At 47.6% G+C, this 19,141-nt stretch overlaps 1 protein-coding gene across 1 annotated transcript in view; it reads right to left on the bottom strand.

Annotated features, from left to right (window-relative positions):
* Positions 1 to 10,189: 10,189 nt before the first annotated feature.
* The window catches only part of LOC134530113 (proton-coupled amino acid transporter-like protein CG1139), an 85,491-nt gene continuing 76,539 nt past the window's right edge, over positions 10,190 to 19,141 (bottom strand). The window contains exon 10 of the mRNA XM_063364718.1: positions 10,190 to 11,379. Coding sequence (XP_063220788.1) covers positions 11,135 to 11,379 — 245 coding nt within the window. The 3' untranslated portion in view covers positions 10,190 to 11,134. The remainder of the gene's footprint in view (positions 11,380 to 19,141) is intronic.

Below are 19,141 nucleotides of genomic sequence, written 5' to 3'. Positions count from 1 at the left end.
TTCATAGACTATGTTTCTTTACGTTGTCTGTGGTAGGCCTGTGCAAATATTTTAAATTTCAGATTTGAAAACAATTAGTTTTGAAGAAGAAAAAAAAGTTGTTTCTATTCCAAGAGGCGGTCAATAAGAACTTCGCAAGTTCCTCAGATGAAGAAATACTAGTCTTTGCCTGAGTAACGCCCTAGCGAGCTACGCAAAGCCTCTGCACATCACGAGGTGCGACTGTTAACACTCCGTTTGTTGTGGGGCAGTAGGAAGTGTACACACAGTTTTACTATGATAATGGGTCAGATATAACAAAACTGTTTTTTTTTTTTTTTTTTTTTTTTTTTTGTGTCAGCGTGTGCGCAGTGAACAGCAGCATAATTATAGTTCAGAGGGCTGGGCAGTCTGTGAAACTCAAAATGTAACCAAGTTGAAAACAAGCTAAAAATAATCTGTTTGAATTCGCCAGGAAAAAAAAAAAGCTGAAATTTGAAATCATACTTCATTTATAGTTGTTTTACTGTTTAGAGCCATAATATAAAATATACATTGTAGTTGCATAAAACCATGTAAAGGTAAACATTAAAAGTATTGTGTTTTAAACTATAATTTAAAATGTTTTGAAAATATCTTCACCCTTTCTTTTTAAATCAAATTTGAATTACACAGATATTAGCACAGGCCTAGCTTCACACAGTTTCTGCAACCCACGCCTATCAATACTCCTACATGAGATATCTATAGAAATATATATTTTTGTATTGTACTCTATGAAGTTTGTATAATATGTAGTTGCTATCAGAATGGAAGATCTTGAAGATGAATAATATTAATATAAGTTTTTTACTTAGCAATATATAGTATATGCAATGTTTTTTGTGGTATGTAATAATAATGAGAAGCAATCATTTGTATTGTCTTTATAATTTCTATATTCCTTGACTCCCAAATCAGTATATACAGTGGATCCTTGCATGGTTTGGACTGGCCCACTTCAACTCTGGCCTCAGAATAACCCTGCCGATTACGAAGAACAAAAAAATAATGCCTGCACTATAATCAGAGAGCTGAAACATACAAATTAAACATTTTACAAGATAAAAGCACACATGCAAGAGTTAAAGGCAGAGGTACATATTAACCAAAGGACTATTGGCACTGTCGATAGTCGTGCATGGCCCAGGAGGAATGGCAGTGGACACAAGAGCAACTGCCATCCAAGGGAGTACCGACAGGTGTCGTCAATGTACAGTTAAAGGAATTTAATTTACTTAGATATTATTAGTTGATTTTGACTACTAGGTCACATTATTGTGCTGCAGGCGTCGGTTTCAACTTCGGTACAGATTTTTCTGCTTTCTAAAAGGTTACATTTGCTTAATGATTATTTTTAGGAAGCGGTTTCGATTTGAATCGGACACTATGGTTGGTATTCCAACACAAATTAAGGGTTTTGGTGTTGTATATGTTACACCTGTGAGGGCTGATCGCGCATTGCCGGTGATTTCGAGATGTTAACTATGGGCGCCACCACGTGGAAGGGCACGTGGACCCGGCGGAGTCTCTCACTCAGGGCGTGACGTAGCCCAAGTGGGGACGAGTTACCAGCCCTTTCTATCCTAGCTACCCAGACCTGGCCCGCTCTAGGCGTCGGGCACGCCACACTCCTAGACTCACTCACCACGTGATTAAATAAGTACTCACTTTATATTTATTCTCCAGATTTAATTTCACTAACACGTCTCTCTACACGCCCGTTACACGTTACACATTACACGGTTAAAAAGCCTGAGGCACGAATCGGTTTAGGTGAGGGCATGGTCCACACACGTGGCCATACTGCAAAGTTTACTTATTACACGGTGATGAAAGAAACTCGACTGAGACAATTAATTAATTAAACAGTCCGCTGACCGAGAGCTGCCCCGAGGATGACGAGCGAAAGAGATTCAGAAATACTTAACGAGACAGAATTACTTGGTCAGTGCAGAACAAAGGTTGAAGTCCCCGGGGTGCTGGCGCGTCTGCTCTCGGTCAGTGATGAAGATCGACTGGGGTGAGCTCATCGCTCGCAGGTGGCAACATGGCGCCCTTCGCGCCAACACAATTACCGTTACTGTATTCTACGACTCCGTGCCCCGGCGAAAGTTGAGTAAATTACAGATAAACATTAAAAATATATAAAAATTACTGACAATGGAAAGTTTGTTACTATTTACTTATTTAATGATAATTCATATAAAAGCATTCCTATCCTCGTCCAAGTCCGTGCCTGTTCGGGTCCGCCCGGGCAACGTCTATAGTTATTTAAGGTAACTTATTTAAATTAAAGAAACACAAGTAAACTACACAGCACTGGGGCGAAGATGGATGAAAACAACAAAAAGGCTTACAATTAATATTAACATAGCAATTTTAGGGATCGCCGCACTGCTTCTAAGCGCCCTCTTGTGGTAGTTCGTGGCGCGCAATTCAAACACACGACTACGTACATGGCGGTACAAATGCCGGGGAAGGGGAGAGGAATGTTGAGGAAACGGAGACTGACTAGGCTCATGGGGCGTAGCCCCGGCTGACGTCAATTGCCCCCCCCTCGAATAGCCGGTCATGTCGACGTTTCCGCTGGGTCGCCTGTGGGCGTGGTCGCCCCCTTATCAACAACAGCTGTGCTTCCTCGCGATCCCTCGGGGTCGTAGCGTGTATCGCGGAGCCGGAACTGGGTCTTGTGACGCCCGGTCTCCCCTCTCTTCCCGCGGTGTTTCGTCTTCCTGCGGTTCGGTTACTGTCACCCTGAACGTGGAGTCTGCCAACGAGTAATGCAGCGGCCATAATGGCTCGTCCGGCGAACCCGGCCTACTCTCTACTTCCTCCGGCCACCTTATCAGTGGTTGGGATGTCGACTGGCCCTCCGTCACTCCGGGCGTGTCCCTGAGAAATCCCCTGAAAGGCGAGACGTCACTCCCCGAGTCTTCGAACAGCCGCCTCGGCCGGACATCTGTGACTGCGAGGGGCGTCGCCTGTCCCGCCCCCAGGTCCGGGAAGCCTCTGAACCCGTCCCCGTCTGTTGGGGTGGACGTGACCAGCTGTGCGGCCGCCCTCCCGTCTGTCTCGTCCGCCGCCTCCGTCTCTCTCTGCCGCGTCCCTGCTCCGTCACGTCTCGTTCCCGTCTCTTCCGCCCCGCCCGCCGCCTCCGTCTCTTCCTGCCCCGTCTCCGCCTCGTCCGCCGCCTCCGTCTCTTCCTGCCGCGTCCCTGCTCCGTCACGTCTCGTTTCCGTCTCTTCCGCCCCGTCCGCCGCTTCCGTCTCTTCCTGCCCCGTCTCCGCCTCGTCCGCCGCCTCCGTCTCTTCCTGCCCCGTCTCCGCCTCGTCCGCCGCCTCCGTCTCTTCCTGTGCCAAGCGCACATCGTCCCGGTGATATTTCGCGGCCCGGCCTGAGGGTAACTTTATCACGACCGCCGTGGGCCCCGCCTTGACCACCGCCACCGGGCCAAACCACTTTGGCGCCAGGCCGGCGCAGAAGTTGCGTCGGCCGGAGGAGAGGGGGTGGAGCCTCGCGTAAACCAGCTGGCCTGGTTTCAGTTCAGGGGGCGGGCGGGTCGTCTCGGGTGTGCGTTGTGCTTGGTAAGCTGCCTGGTTACGTCGCGCCCTATCGTGCGTCTCGGCCAATCGCCTCAGGCGTCCTTCGGGGCTCTCTACGTCCGGGTCCGTTTGTTGTTGCCGCACGTGATACTCCCCGGGGAGGGTGAGGTTCCGCCCCTGGACCATGGTGGCTGGTGTTTCGCCGGTTGCCGCGTTCACCCGTCGCCGGATGCAGTACAGAGCGTCCGGGATGTGCGTGTCCCATTGGGCGTGGTCATCCGCGAGCCTCAACCGCAGTTGAACCTTCACCTCTTGGTTGCGTCGTTCCGTGGGGTTCGCGCGGGGGTGGTACACGGGGGTGGTGTGTAGGATTACCCGCCATTTTCTCCCCAGCTGCGCCCACCGGCGCCCGACAAATTGGGTGGCATTGTCCGACAACAGGACCCGGGGGTACCCCCACCTAGGAAAAAACTCCGTTTCCAGGCTGCGTGCAATGGTGCCGGCGCGGATGTTCGCCAGGGGGTAGGCCTCCACCCAACGCGTGTAGCAGTCTGTCACCACCAACAAAAATCTTTTCCCTCGGGGCGTGCGGGGATATGGTCCCATTAGGTCTATGGCGACTGTATGGAATGGCTCGGTGGGCTGCCTGGGTACCTGCTGGGCTGTCCCGTCGGTGCGGCGCGCCTTGTGCCTCTGGCAATGTTTACATCTCCTCACGCAGTCCCGTACAAACTTGTTTACCCCTGGCCAGTAGAACTGTTCCCGCAGATCGCGTCGCGTCTGGTCTGCGCCGGGGTGTCCGGCTAGCCTGTTCACGTGATACATGTCAAACACCTCCCGGCGGGTGGCGGCTGGCGCGAACGTCCGCCATTGGCCAGCTGTCCCCTTAGGTCGCGCCTGCAGTGTCCCGTCCAATACACGGTAGCCTTCACATTCTCCGCTCCCGCAACGGCGCACGATCTCCTGTGTGTCTGTGTCCGTGAGTTGGGCCGCTCGCACGTAGGCGTCTAAGTCATCAAGCTCCGCGCCTGGCGGTAATGTCGGTGTGACGTTAAGGTTTAGGGCACACAATGCGGCTTGGGTTGTCGGGGTGCGCGGGGTCCTGGGTATGCGCCCGCTGGGTGGTGGCAAAAGCTCCTCCCACTCCGCATCGTCACAGGCTGTGACGGTGACGTCCGGATCTCGCGACAGCTCGTCCGCTAGTTCGTTCTGTTTTCCCGGTACATGCTCGACTTCGAAATCTAAGGCCTGTAGAAGCATGGCCCAACGCGTCAGCTTCGAACGTCGCCCCTGCATCGTGGCCAGCCATTTGAGACATTGGCTGTCAGTTCTCAGTACGAATTTCTGCCCCTCCAGGTGTGGGCGGTAGCGTCTGAGGGCCCAAACTACGCCTAGACACTCACGCTCGTTCACGCTATACCGCTGCTCGACGTCGCCGAACTTGGCGCTTGCATATTCAATCACCCGAGGCTCGCCGTCGTCGCCGAGTTGTAACAGGATGGCCCCGATGCCCTTCTCGCTCGCGTCTGTTTGTACGATCAGGGGTCTGCCTGGGTCCAGCCGCGCGAGTAAGTGGCACTGTTGAAATCTGCGTTTTAGCTCGTCAAAAGCGTTCTGGGCTTCCACGGTCCACCTGAACGGACGTTTGGGTGACAGCTGTTCTGTCATCGGCGCCGCTACTACCGAGAACTCTGGGACGAAGGCTCGCAGCCAGTTAGCTAGCCCCAAGAACTTTTGCAGTTGCTTGCGCGTGCGTGGGGGCTCCTTGTTGATAATTACACTCAGCTGTTTTTCCGTGGGTCGGTTTCCGTCCGCGTTAACCACTAAGCCCAGGAAATCTAGTTCTGTGGTCCCCAGGTGGCATTTTTCGCGATTGCATGTCAGACCATGGCTCGCCAGGCGTTCCAAGACTAATGCTAAATGATGCGCATGTTCTTCCCACGTCTGAGACCAAACAATTATGTCGTCCAGATACGCGGCCGCAAACTTGCCCGAGTAGTTGTCTAAGACCCGTGTCATCATCCCTTGGAAGGTAGCGGGGGCGTCCTGTAGGCCGAATGGCATCGCGCAAAACTGAAATCTCCGCCCGTCTGGGGCTGTGAACGCCGTCTTGGGTCGGTCCGCCGGACGTATCGGCACCTGCCAATACCCAGATTTTAGGTCGAGGGAAGAAAATATCTTGGCGTTACCCAGGCCTGAAAGTGTGTCGGCCATGTTCAGCAGGGGGGGTGGGGCATTAATTGTCACTCTATTGATAGGTTTGAAATTGACACAGAAGCGTAGTTTCCCGTCTTTTTTTTCTGCCAACACGACCTGGAAATTATACGGACTTTCGCTAGGCTCAATTATCCCGTCATGCAACATGTCCTGAACCTGGTCTAGGATGGTCTGTTTACCAACGTGGCCGTAGCTACCGGGTGGGATAAACATTGGCTCGTGAGGATGGGTCGGGATGGCATGCTCAGCTATGGTGGTACGTTTCAGCGGGTCTGCGGACGCAAACACATTACACTGATGATCGAGGACCTGCTGGATGGTAGCACGAAACTCGGGGGGAACTCCGTGCTGGAACTCGTCGAGACTGACCTGGTTTACTGCTGGTGGAGTAGGCTTACCCAGCCCGTGGATGGTCCGCCGCCCCTGGGTGCCGACGTGGACGCAGCCGGCCCGGATGTCGACGGCTGCGTGCTGCTCGTAGAGCCAGGGTAGCCCCAGAATGACGTCATCACGTAACTGCTCCACCACCAGCGCCGTCGTGACGGACCGTTGGTCCCGCACGTCCACCTCCAGCGTCGCGACGCCCTGGGTGTAGCAGGCGTCCCCCGTGGTAGCCAGCTGGAGTTGGCCCGGGTGGTACTCGAAGTTGTCACGGCCAATCACGCGTGCCGCCACACAGTTGTGGCTGGCGGCGGTGTCAACAAGCGCGTGGACTGCGCGCCCGTTGACAACCACCGGAATGCGCAACAGGTCGGCCTCCGCCGCTCCCACGTGACCCAGGAGAGGCCCCGCCGCCGTAGGTCTGTTGTTGTTAGGTGAGGCGGGGGAGGTGGGCTGTCTTAGCGCGCCGCCCCCTGCCGTCCGTTTCCCGACGGCTGCTGCGCCGCGAAGTCAGGCCGGAACTTGTTCCTCACCGGGCAGTTCTCGTGCCAATGGAACGTGCCTGGTGGACACGTGTGGCACTGAGGTGGTGGGCTGCCGCCGGTAGTCCGTCTCCGCCATGTCAGCTGCGCGTGGCCGCTCGATCCGGGTTCGTCGCGCCTAGCTTGGTCTCGGGTGGGCGCCGTGTAGGGCACCAGCGCCTTGGTGTCGGCGGGCGTCGTGTCTTCCTGCTTGGTGCTCAGGGTGGCGTGGATCCTGGTCGGTCTGACAGCTCGTAGGTCCTGCTCTAAGACGCGCGCCTGTTGGACGAACTCCTCTGCCGGACGCCGCGTCATCGGGCGTAAATACGGGCGAAATTCCGGGCGCATCAGCTCAACTACCCGCTCCAGCACTCCGGTAGGTTCTTCTCCGGGAAACAGCCGCTTGTACAGACGTATTTTTTTCATGATAAACGCCTCCGCCGCCTCCGTCGCGCCTTGCTCGAGACAATACAGCTCCATCCGCACTCTCATCTCTGTCTTCACGTCCGCGAATCTGGCCTCGAACAATCTCGCGAACTCGGTCCACGGCATGTCATACTCCTGGACGATCTGCCACCACGTCTTGGCGTCGCCTTTGAGCGCGGTGCTCACCCTGTTCGCCCACTCACACTCCGGCACTCCGTAGCGATTCAGGCGTTCCCGACACGCGTGTACAAATCTCCGCGGATCGTCGCTGGTTCTGCCCGCAAATTCCGGTAGCTCCACGTGTCCTATGAGAGGTACCCTGCTCCGTGGTGTGTCGGCGGCGTCTCTCACCGGGCTGCGGCCTGACGGGCCCGCTATTCTCACGTGGTGGCACCACTGGCACGTGTACCACCCGTCTTGAAAGGAGATTATTTCGGACTTCGCGAGACACGCCGTGTGCTTGAACGCGCGACAGTTCCGGCACCAGCCTCCCTCCCGCGTCTTGCCCTCACACTCCGCATCCGTGCACTTCCCGTGTCCCGCCTCAAACTGATCCGCCCGTTCTGCCTGCTCGTGGTTCGGCTGTGCTTCATACTGTCCTACGCACACGCACGTGTCCGTCCACGAAGAAATCGCCGTCCCGCTCACCTGGCGCGGTCGCGCGCACATAACACAATATAAGCTATTCTTTTGAAACAACTCACTTGCCTTAATCGCGCCCGGATTTTTGTCAAGTCCGTGGTTGTCTGACATGGTCGTGTGGTGGTGAGGCCGGTCGATTGCCCCTCTTCCCTTCGCTACGCGACGCGACGCGGATGGCGGTACACACACACACTGACCTGGCCCGGCTGCTGTTGTCGCGAGGAATGCGGCCACCTGGCTGCTCGCAGCGAATTCCTGGAAGCGCGCGCCCGGCTGGTCACGTGGCCGGCGCGCCAGAGTCCCGCTATGCGCTCCGCGCGAACAATAGTTCCAGCGCGAACTTTAGTTCCGCGCGCTCCGCGTAACAACCGCCTATCTCACACGCTCGTACAGGTCTGGTTTTCGCGGAAGATGTAACTCGCCCCACGTTGGGCGCCATTTGAGGGCTGATCGCGCATTGCCGGTGATTTCGAGATGTTAACTATGGGCGCCACCACGTGGAAGGGCACGTGGACCCGGCGGAGTCTCTCACTCAGGGCGTGACGTAGCCCAAGTGGGGACGAGTTACCAGCCCTTTCTATCCTAGCTACCCAGACCTGGCCCGCTCTAGGCGTCGGGCACGCCACACTCCTAGACTCACTCACCACGTGATTAAATAAGTACTCACTTTATATTTATTCTCCAGATTTAATTTCACTAACACGTCTCTCTACACGCCCGTTACACGTTACACATTACACGGTTAAAAAGCCTGAGGCACGAATCGGTTTAGGTGAGGGCATGGTCCACACACGTGGCCATACTGCAAAGTTTACTTATTACACGGTGATGAAAGAAACTCGACTGAGACAATTAATTAATTAAACAGTCCGCTGACCGAGAGCTGCCCCGAGGATGACGAGCGAAAGAGATTCAGAAATACTTAACGAGACAGAATTACTTGGTCAGTGCAGAACAAAGGTTGAAGTCCCCGGGGTGCTGGCGCGTCTGCTCTCGGTCAGTGATGAAGATCGACTGGGGTGAGCTCATCGCTCGCAGGTGGCAACATGGCGCCCTTCGCGCCAACACAATTACCGTTACTGTATTCTACGACTCCGTGCCCCGGCGAAAGTTGAGTAAATTACAGATAAACATTAAAAATATATAAAAATTACTGACAATGGAAAGTTTGTTACTATTTACTTATTTAATGATAATTCATATAAAAGCATTCCTATCCTCGTCCAAGTCCGTGCCTGTTCGGGTCCGCCCGGGCAACGTCTATAGTTATTTAAGGTAACTTATTTAAATTAAAGAAACACAAGTAAACTACACAGCACTGGGGCGAAGATGGATGAAAACAACAAAAAGGCTTACAATTAATATTAACATAGCAATTTTAGGGATCGCCGCACTGCTTCTAAGCGCCCTCTTGTGGTAGTTCGTGGCGCGCAATTCAAACACACGACTACGTACATGGCGGTACAAATGCCGGGGAAGGGGAGAGGAATGTTGAGGAAACGGAGACTGACTAGGCTCATGGGGCGTAGCCCCGGCTGACGTCACCTGTCCCCTAACAGTATTCTACATGCATGTTAGAACACGACCAGTTCCTTATTTTGAGAACACAGATTTTGGTGTTTTATCCATCGTCAATCTGTTGCCCAAATTCTGCGTGTGCGCAGAGCTCACTTTTTCGTTGGTTTCGTCCAGACGATGGGACCCGCATTTGGTGCCATTGACTCGTATATATTCAATTTCATAAATATCAGGGTGTATCCCAAATGTACTTTTTATCCAGGGTTTAGTGTATCATTCCGCCATATGTAAATGTAATTAAAAAACAAATGTATTTTACGACTTTTTATATCGTCAGGTTTTTTATTATATAAATAATTTTTATTCACATTTAATACATACGATAGTGCTGCTATCTGCAGGAATTTATCGGTAACAAGTGTATCAATGATTGTCGAACGTCCACTAGAATGCATCGGAACCAGTTTCTAACCTCGCACAGGGCACCATTTATTAAAACAGTTGCTTTTGTTTCTTTCTGGGATAATTCTTGGATATGTTCTGGAAGACAACCTGCAAGTTAAGTTATGGTTATATTCCAACAAGATAGTGTTTATTCGCTTACTTATTCCAACATCTTGGAATACCATCCTATGTATTCCCCCCCCCCCTCGCCTTTTCGTGCATGTTAATTCAACTTTTTAGATTATCATTGTATTGTATGTTAATTTTATGGTATTTCTTTAAAAACTACACTGCTGTTCGATTATCTGAAGGAAAAAAAAAAAAACGCCAATCCTTCATGAAGTGGTCCCGAACTCATTGAATTAATGTTTCACTGCACTAGTGAACTTTTAATTAGAAAAAGGTTAGGTCATATTGTTCGTCTTAATTTTGTTATTTACTTACAATATTGTCCACTTGTAAATATAACATTCATAAACCAGTTAAAAGTTTATTTTCACATTTTTGGTAGAAATGATTTAATTGTAAAGTTATAGTTTCGTATATTATTTTGAATTAATGGGGAAATTATAACTTATTATTTAATGTAGTAAATACTAATTCTGGAGTCTAATAAACCCCATACCTTTAATTTATTTGTAATAAGTATGCGATCTTGTGGAGTAGCAATAACAAGAAACATGTTAAAATCAAGAGTTTATCACATACCATTTAAGTTGGCCTTCATAAAAGGTTTGGTTAAATTTTGGTTTATTGATGGCCCATACAATTATCTTTTATTTACAATAATGAAAAAAAATAATTATAAATACATCGTAAGAATGTATGCATTTTGAGAAGCAAAGAGCTTCTGTACAAATTTTTCTAGGACTCCAAATTAAAGTGCTGATATCATTATTGTTGTCTCAAATTAAATGACTGTCACTGTACAGATTAAGTCCAGGTACCAATGACTGCGTTGTGTGGCCGACTGTTTTTAGCCATGGCGTTTCGATGATGTAATTCAAACTTTTCAGGTGGGTGCAGTCATTCTGACTGTTATGTTCTGCTGGTGGCATGGCATTTATTATTCCTACTTAATGAGTGCACCATCATCTGTTGTTTGTTGGAAAATAAGTGGTGGAATCCTTATTTTCCGAGACACTACTTTATGATTCACATAATGCTGCAATATTCGAAACTATGAACACAGTCTCAGCATTCCACAAACTGCCTTTCAGCCAAGAAGGAATACAAAGGTGCACAATTTCTAGACATACATGTGAAATATTGTAAACTGAAGCCTTTGAGCCTGGTGAGAACCTTACAAACGGCAGAGATCTGTAGTATGCCGAGTTATAGTGGAGCTAAACGTTTCTGCATTGTTCCTTTGATGAATGGTTGGAGACTAGACGGAGGGTAGTCACGACTGCAGGGTGTCTGTCACTGGAAGCTCTGCACGATCTTGGCGAGGGCGGAGTAGGAGCCGGCCAGCAGGCCCGCCAGCCCGATGGCCGCGAGCGCGAGGTTCTTGGCCACCACGGAGGGCAGCCGGCCGCCATCCAGGCTGTACCAGTTGCTGGCAGTGTCCACGAGGGCCGGCACGATGATGCCCAGCACGGACTGGCACAGCGCCCCCAGCAGCGAGATGAACAGCTCCAGCTGCGGTATGGCCACTGCCAGCAGGACTGCGCCCACACGCCATTCACACTTCAGTTTCAACCGCACACGTCAACAACGAGCAAACTATCAGAAATAGTGTGCCTTGTAATTCATCTTCATTTATGCAATTTTTTAAAACACAAAATAATAAAGAATAGATAAAACCATTTATTAAATTCACCAAAATTATTTAAGCTTGCTGAGGCTTATAACATTATTCATAAACTTATTTTTCAAAAAATTTGTGTTCTTAATATTCTGGATCCTAAGATCATCACTTCACCTACTTGAGACCCTGTCTTGGGAAACAGTTTTCTTCAACTTGATTTTTTAATAATGATTTTTTTTGGAATTAATAAATTAATTTTTTCTTTAATTTGGTGGTTGTTAAAGTAAAAGGTAGGTTAGGTATGTTACTTTAAGTTCTAGCATATGCAACTTTCTCTATCATATAGGGAGAGTAAGTTATTGCACATCTAGGGAAACATTAACCAAAATGAGAGGTGGTTTAGGTTAGTTACAAAAATTAATTGATTACTAGTAAAATGTATAAATTCTTGCAATTTATTTATTTATATTTTTATTTTAGGAGAGTAGGCCTGTTTGGACTTGTAAATATTGTGTGTAATTTAGTGTATAGTGTTTGAAACATTTGAATTTTGAAATTCCCGCGCTGCTTGCTAGCAACGCCAAGTTTTTCAAGTTGGCTGCCTGCCAAGGCAGGTAGCCCTGCAGCTTCCGGCAACGAAGCAACAGTTGTTGTTCAACCATCATGGCGGTAAGTTGTGCTATCGGGCACGCTTGCTGCTAATCGAGTTGTTTGCGAGTGCATCATCATTAATTGTGTTGTTTTTTATCTGGATTTTACAGTCTCGTACGTCTCTAGACAAAACATTTGGTCCTCCGGGCCGGATAGTTCCGGTTTTTTTGGTGTTGTATGAAACGTGTTTCGTGTGCACGTGGTAAACGTTCACACTTCGTCCATGTTATTTTGTGCGCTATACTTTCGTTATTTAGATTATTTTCATTGTCAAGATCTCTTCGGCAACGTGTTTTAGAAGAAATTCGCAGAGATTTTGTGATCTAAGAAACTGTTATATGTTCTTTGTTTCCGTGGAATATATCTCGTGTTGGGGTTATGTTGTATTATTTATCGGCGTCTGCTCATGTTTTTCGTTGCGTTAGATGTTTTTGCTGGATATGAATTTTGATTTGCTGTGTCTAACTTTGGTTATATTGGTCGTCGTTGTGTTTATTTATTTATTATCGTGCCTTTTTGCTTATTTCGTCCTTTGCTTCTGTGTGTGACCATGGCAGATATAGGCTCGGCACTCGTGCGTATCCGCCTAGCAGAGGCTCGGCTCAAACGTGCCGTCGACCTGTCTCAAAGTGTTGTTGAAGATGCTTCTAAGCAAGGCTTGTTTCGGGCCACAGTTCGTGATCTACCCCAAGTCCGTGATAAGTTCGAGGCGGATTTTGTGGTTCTTGGGTCAACACAAAATTCTGACATTGATCTCTCAGAACTGACGGCACATATGGACGATTTCGAAGAGAAATATTTTGAAGTCATGGCTACGGTAAGTGCCCTGAATGGGTGTTCGATGTAGAGCTCAACATCGTCAAGGCCCAAGGTGAGCAATTCTAGGGTGGATTTACCAAAAATTACGCTTCCAAGTTTTGAGGGTAGCATTAAACATTGGCCTGACTTCTCCAACCTATTTTGCACTCTCGTTGCTAACACTAGTGACCGTTCACCTGTTGAGAAACTGGGTTATCTGAAGACTGCTCTCAGTGGTGAACCCCTCAGCATGATTCAGGCCTTGCCCATGTCTGAAGTAAATTTTGATGTGGCTTGGAAACTACTTGTTGGTAGGTACGAGAACAAGAGGCTTATTGTGTCTGTCCATGTGGAGGCTTTACTTCAAGTACCCACTGCATCAGCTGACTCTCCCAAGGCATTGCGCCAACTGTTGAACACTATTACAGAGAATGTGTCTGCTCTTAAGGCCTTGTCTCTCCCTGTAGACCAGTGGGATCTGATGCTGTTGCCCATTTTATGCAAATGTTTGGATACTGCCTTACAAACACAATGGGAAATGACATTAACAGACAAGTTTCCCACTCTTAGTAGTTTCACTTTGTTTCTTGAAAAACATTGTCGTGCTCATGAGGCTGTGATAGCTTCCCGCTCTAGGAGTTTGGGAAATCAGGTTCCCAAACAGATGGCTCAAGGGTACCAAAAGAGCTGGAGGCAGTCTCGAGGTCAGTCTGTAAACACATTAGTAAGTTCTCCACAGTCACAAAGTTGTCTCTTGTGAAGTGACATTCATGTGGTTAGGTCATGCCCTATCTTCTCGCAGGGTAGCCCCAAGGAACGATATGCAATAGTAAAGGAGCATAAGTTTAGTCTGAATTGTCTTTCCCCACCACATCGATCAAATTGGTGCCCATCTAAGTCATCATGTCATCATTGTAAGGCACGTCACCATTCAATTCTGCATTTTGGGGGTCAGCAATCAGATGAAGACTCCATCCCATCCAACTCAGACAAGGAACCACTATCATCTGACTCTAATCCTGCCACTGTTGCAGTAACTGCTGCTAAACCTACCTCAACAACAACAATATTGTTGTCAACTGCTCAAGTACAGATTTTCGATCGTTCTGGTGTGCCTTTCGTTGTACGTGCTTTGCTAGACACTGCCAGTCAAGCCAGCTTTATCACCGAACAGTGCCTACAAAATCTCCGGCTGGCTCGCAGACAGGACCATCTTCCGATACATGATTTGTCCAGTACACCTGTGAATGTGGCTAAATCCTACACATAAGTTGTCATCTCCCCAGTGGGCAATCCAGATAGTCAGTTTGCCCTGGATGTATTTGTGTGACCACGCATTACCAATAACTTGCCGAATGCCAAACTCTCATCAGATGTGTGGCGATCAGTGGCTCATCTGAAGCTTGCTGATCCTTCTTTCGACACCCCTGGTCCTGTTGACCTGCTTATTGGTGATGACCTATTTCCTCTTCTCGTAACTGAGGCAAGATTGAAGGGTCTCCAGTGGCTCTCGACTCGGTTTTGGGATGGATTCTAATGGAAGGGTTGACACCAAACTTCCACCATCCGGCCTGGCATCACATTGTGTCACACTGTTCACTTCTTACCCTCCATTAGATGATGATGTACGAAAGTTCTGGGAAATTGAAGAATTCCCACGTGTAGAACACAAGTCTCCTGAGGATGTTTCTTGCGAAACCATGTTTGCCGAAACTCACGTCCGAAATGAAGAAGGCCTATATATTGTGTCCCTGCCATTTCGCCACTCGAGACCTGAGTTGGGCACCTCTAGACACCAAGCTATAAATAGGTTGATGCGCCTAGAGAGATGCTTGAAAGGTGACTCAAAGCTCAAACTAATGTACTCAGAGTTCATGAGTAGTAGGAAAATACCGGTTCTGGGACAGGCGCAGGATCCAGGATCCGGCGGCCATCTTGGATGACGTCATCTAATCCGTATGCTAATCCATGCTAATCCGTATGCTAATAATCTATGCCAATCTATGCTAATCCATGCCAATCCGTATGCCAATCTATGCTAATCCGAATGCCAATCTATGCCAATTCGTATGCCAATCTATGCTAATCCATATGTTAATCCATGCTAATCCATGCTAATCCATCCGCCATTTTGTATTTCTAGAAATTTCCACCAACTTCGAATCGTGACGTCACCGTTGCACTTTTCGTCACGGCCGCCATCTTGGATTCGAATTTTTTTTTTTCGAACTTCAACTTTTCGAAATTCGATGGCACTTTTCGTCACGGCCGCCATCTTGGATTCGAATTTTTTTTTCGAACTTCAACTTTTCGAAATTCGATGTAATCATCAGCCGCCATCTTGTTTCGTCTGCTGGTGGCCGCCATCTTGTTTTCGTCTGCTGGAGGCAGCCATCTTGTGACGTCATATAGTTCTGTTGGTCGCCACCAGATAGCAGCAGGGATTATTTTATTTTTTTCTTTAACTAAAATATTTTCAGTGCCGAGGCTGGGATTCGATCCATGGGACGTGAAAACGTCCAGGATGTCGTGGTTACGAGGCGGACGCCTTGACCACTAGACCACGAGACCAATTGGGATATGGTGGAATAAATAATCTATATATGCTACGTACTGACGGCAAGTTTATGATAAATGGGGGGAGGGTGTTTTTGCCTTCCTTAATGCATACCTAAGGCGCCACATTTGAAATTAAAATTATTATACAGCCGCCATCTTTAATTCCAGCACAGACTACCAGATGGCGCTAAATTCAAAAAATTAGTTGCCAGAGGCGCCGCCATCTTGGTTCTCAAGTTGGCTGGTAGATGTCGCTAGTATCGCGCGCCAAATTCAAAAATTAGTTGCCAGAGGCGCCGCCATCTTGGTTCTCAAGTTGGCTGGTAGATGTCGCTAGTATCGCGCGCCAAATTCAAAAATTAGTTGCCAGAGACGCCGCCATCTTGGTTCTCAAGTTGGCTGGTAGATGTCGCTAGTATCGCGCGCCAAATTCAAAAATTAGTTGCCAGAGGCACCGCCATCTTGGTTCTCAAGTTGACTGGTAGATGGCGCCACCGTCGCCATATTTTAGTTCATACAATCGATACCAGATGACGCCACCATCGCCATCTTTAGTTCCTAGTGTTGCTACCAGAGTGTGCCACCATCGCCATCTTTAATTCTTAAAGTTACCGCCGGAGCGCGCCACCGTCGCCATCTTTAATTCTTAAAGTTACTGCCGGATGGCGCCAAGTGTTATGTAGTCAGTCTAGACAAGTCGGGATAAGTTTGGAACCTGTAGCCATATTATTATTAATTAATAATGTATGTTTATTAAATATGATAGAGTATTTATAAAATATTGGTGTTGTGTAGAGACTCTCTCTCTTCTTCTCGTAGTGGCGGAAGACATCTCGAAGGTAGTGTTAGAATTTATGTATTAAAGCAATCACTCTAGCTGAGGAGGTTAATAACTTATAGTTACAATTCAATAATAGCGGCAATTAAATGTTTTGAAATTAAAGCAAACAACGTAAATGTTAAACACATATTTATTTAAATCTTATTACAAACAGCAAGGGGTAAGAACAATTGATGATTTAAAAGAAGTAAATAACGAGTAATAAAATCACATAATATTCACACACTACACATCATAGTGACAAAGGCAACATTAACTCGAGACCCAATACCTAAATATTAAGCATAACTACAAGTTACATAGAGTATAATAAACTCTGAAATACATATTAAAGAGAAAATTGATATAAATAACATTATACTTTGCTCAATAGTTCCAGAAGTAATGAACGTACAGCTACACGGGCAATCTCAACAGTTCTTTCATCACTAGTGTTTTCTGTGGAACATACTTGAGTGGTGTCTTCACTGATCGGACCTAGATGACTGAGATCTCGGGTTCGACTCTTGCGAGATGTAGGAAGGCGAAGCTGACGCCGGCGTTTAGGCTGGACTGCTACTGATGTAGTAGGTGCTGGCGATGTAGCACCCATCTGGGTACAGGCAGTTGATGTCTGTACTGGCGAAGTCTGGCCACATGCAGATGCTGGTGGTGACCGAATAGCTGGTAGGTTGAATGCATGTGCGAAAACCTCTTCAGGTGTTGCAGGGAGAACTGTATCGTCTCTCATCATATTCACACTACAATGTCCATAGCCCAGGCAGTTGATAACTTCTAGAGGTGTATCTTGAGGTCCTGGGTTTAAAACCTGTTTCACGTGAAACACAGCGTCACAACTCTCCGAAAAATGTTTTAAAACACCGTCGATCCACTCACTATAATCAACAGTGCCTAGCCCAGGCGTTACACTGGAGTATATCCTGTTCGGTTGAAAGTTAGACATCTTGGTTAACTACTTCTGCTGTAGGTCCTTACACCACCACAGTTTCAGCTCGACTGCCATCGCACGAGGCGAGGGTCGTATCACTTGGATACAACATTCCAACACGGTGATCATCCATCCAAGCCCTAAGCATGCTCGCATTGTGTCTTGAGATCGAACCTGGACATGTATTATTGCACGTGTACAATTTATTTAATTCTTTCAATGATGGACAGTCATATTCTGCTTGTACATCTAATATTAGCACATGATGCTTACAATAGTTAGTTAGCCACCGTTTCTGCTCTATTCCTACAACCAATACAGGGCCGGTGAAATGACTTGCCAATATGTTGGGTATTGAAGCATAAGGAAAGAGTCCGTGTTCCCAATGTAAACCATGAAAATTTCTAGTGAGCCAAGCATTTGTTTTTTGATGCTTCCTGGTGAGATATCGCCATTCAAATGGAGGTTGAAAGTTACGTGTTATTACATTTCCTTCTTCATCTGCAATGCTAAGTTCCTTGATAATAAACCCATACTGACTAGAGAAGCCTTGGAGGTTTACACATTTCGTCATGGAGGTCGAGACGAGACTAAGCCGGTAATGTACTGTCAGGTCTTAGATAATGGACGACACAATCTACCTTGTTGCAGGATGTCTCGATTATGTCCGGAGCCTCCTCGTCACAATCACTGGCCCAGTGATGACCGAAGTTGCAGACCTCTAGTTGAAGTAACCATCCTCGGTGACGTAGTGCACACGGCAGAATCCTGGAGTTACTTCCGTGTACTTTGCAGTTGGATCGAACAGCATTTGCTTGAATTTGTAGCAGCAGCTCTATACCCACACGACTATGTGTTGACTGCTGTGTCTAGGGTGTTGACCTCAATTTATACCGCTAGGACCCCCCTCCAGTCCAGTCACGTGTACCGTTGCTTCCGTTGTTGTCCCCCCGCCTTGCTGGCGGCCTCCAACATTCGAACGAGGTGATCAACCATCCAAGCCCTAAGCATGCTCGCATTGTGTCTTGAGATCGGGCCTGGACATCCAAGTTACATAGAGTATAATATACTCTGAAATACATAATAAAGAGAAAATTGATATAAATAACATTATACTTTGCTTAATAGTTCCAGAAGTAATGAACGCACTGCTTGATCAGTGACAGGTGTAACTAAATATTAAATATATTTAATATTTTATTTTCCATTACCTTTCGTGGAATTTATTAATCATTCACTCTACGAAAAACAACTCAAGACAATATACCTGACCAACGAATTAAATACAGTACCGCTATGCCTTACATGAAAGTCTAATTATTCGATAATCTGAATAACCTATAAATCGTTCATGTACAAAGCCACACATACAGGCCAATTGTCTATGGACCATGAGACCGAGTCATGACAATATCAGACGTATAGGCTAGTCATTTCAGAACCGCAGGACCTTCTTCGTCTTTAGATAATTACAGTCATTTAGACCATCATGAAATTTTTATACATACTAAAGGACCAAGCGACCTTGAAAAATATTTTAGTAACACCAAGAGGTATTGAACTAGTAAATATTCAGTCACTACATATTTTACTACGCGCAATCAACAAAACGGAAGCACCATCAACGAAAAGGCAGCACATTTGGAAGCACAGACTACGAAAAGGCAGCACATTTGGAAGCACCGACTACGAAAATGCAGCACATTTGGCAGCACCGACAACGAAAAGGCAGCACATTTGTAAACACCATCAACAAAAAGGAAGCACAATCGGAAGCACATTCATAGAAAAGGAAGCACAATCGGAAGCACAATCACAAAAAGGAAGCACATTTGGAAGCACAATCACAAAAAGGAAGCACATTTGGAAGCACAATCCACAAAAAGGAAGCACATTTGGAAG

Source organism: Bacillus rossius, chromosome 3, assembly GCF_032445375.1.
Source record: "Bacillus rossius redtenbacheri isolate Brsri chromosome 3, Brsri_v3, whole genome shotgun sequence".
Classification (NCBI taxonomy): domain Eukaryota; kingdom Metazoa; phylum Arthropoda; class Insecta; order Phasmatodea; family Bacillidae; genus Bacillus; species Bacillus rossius.
This window is presented reverse-complemented; position numbering and strand designations above follow the sequence as displayed.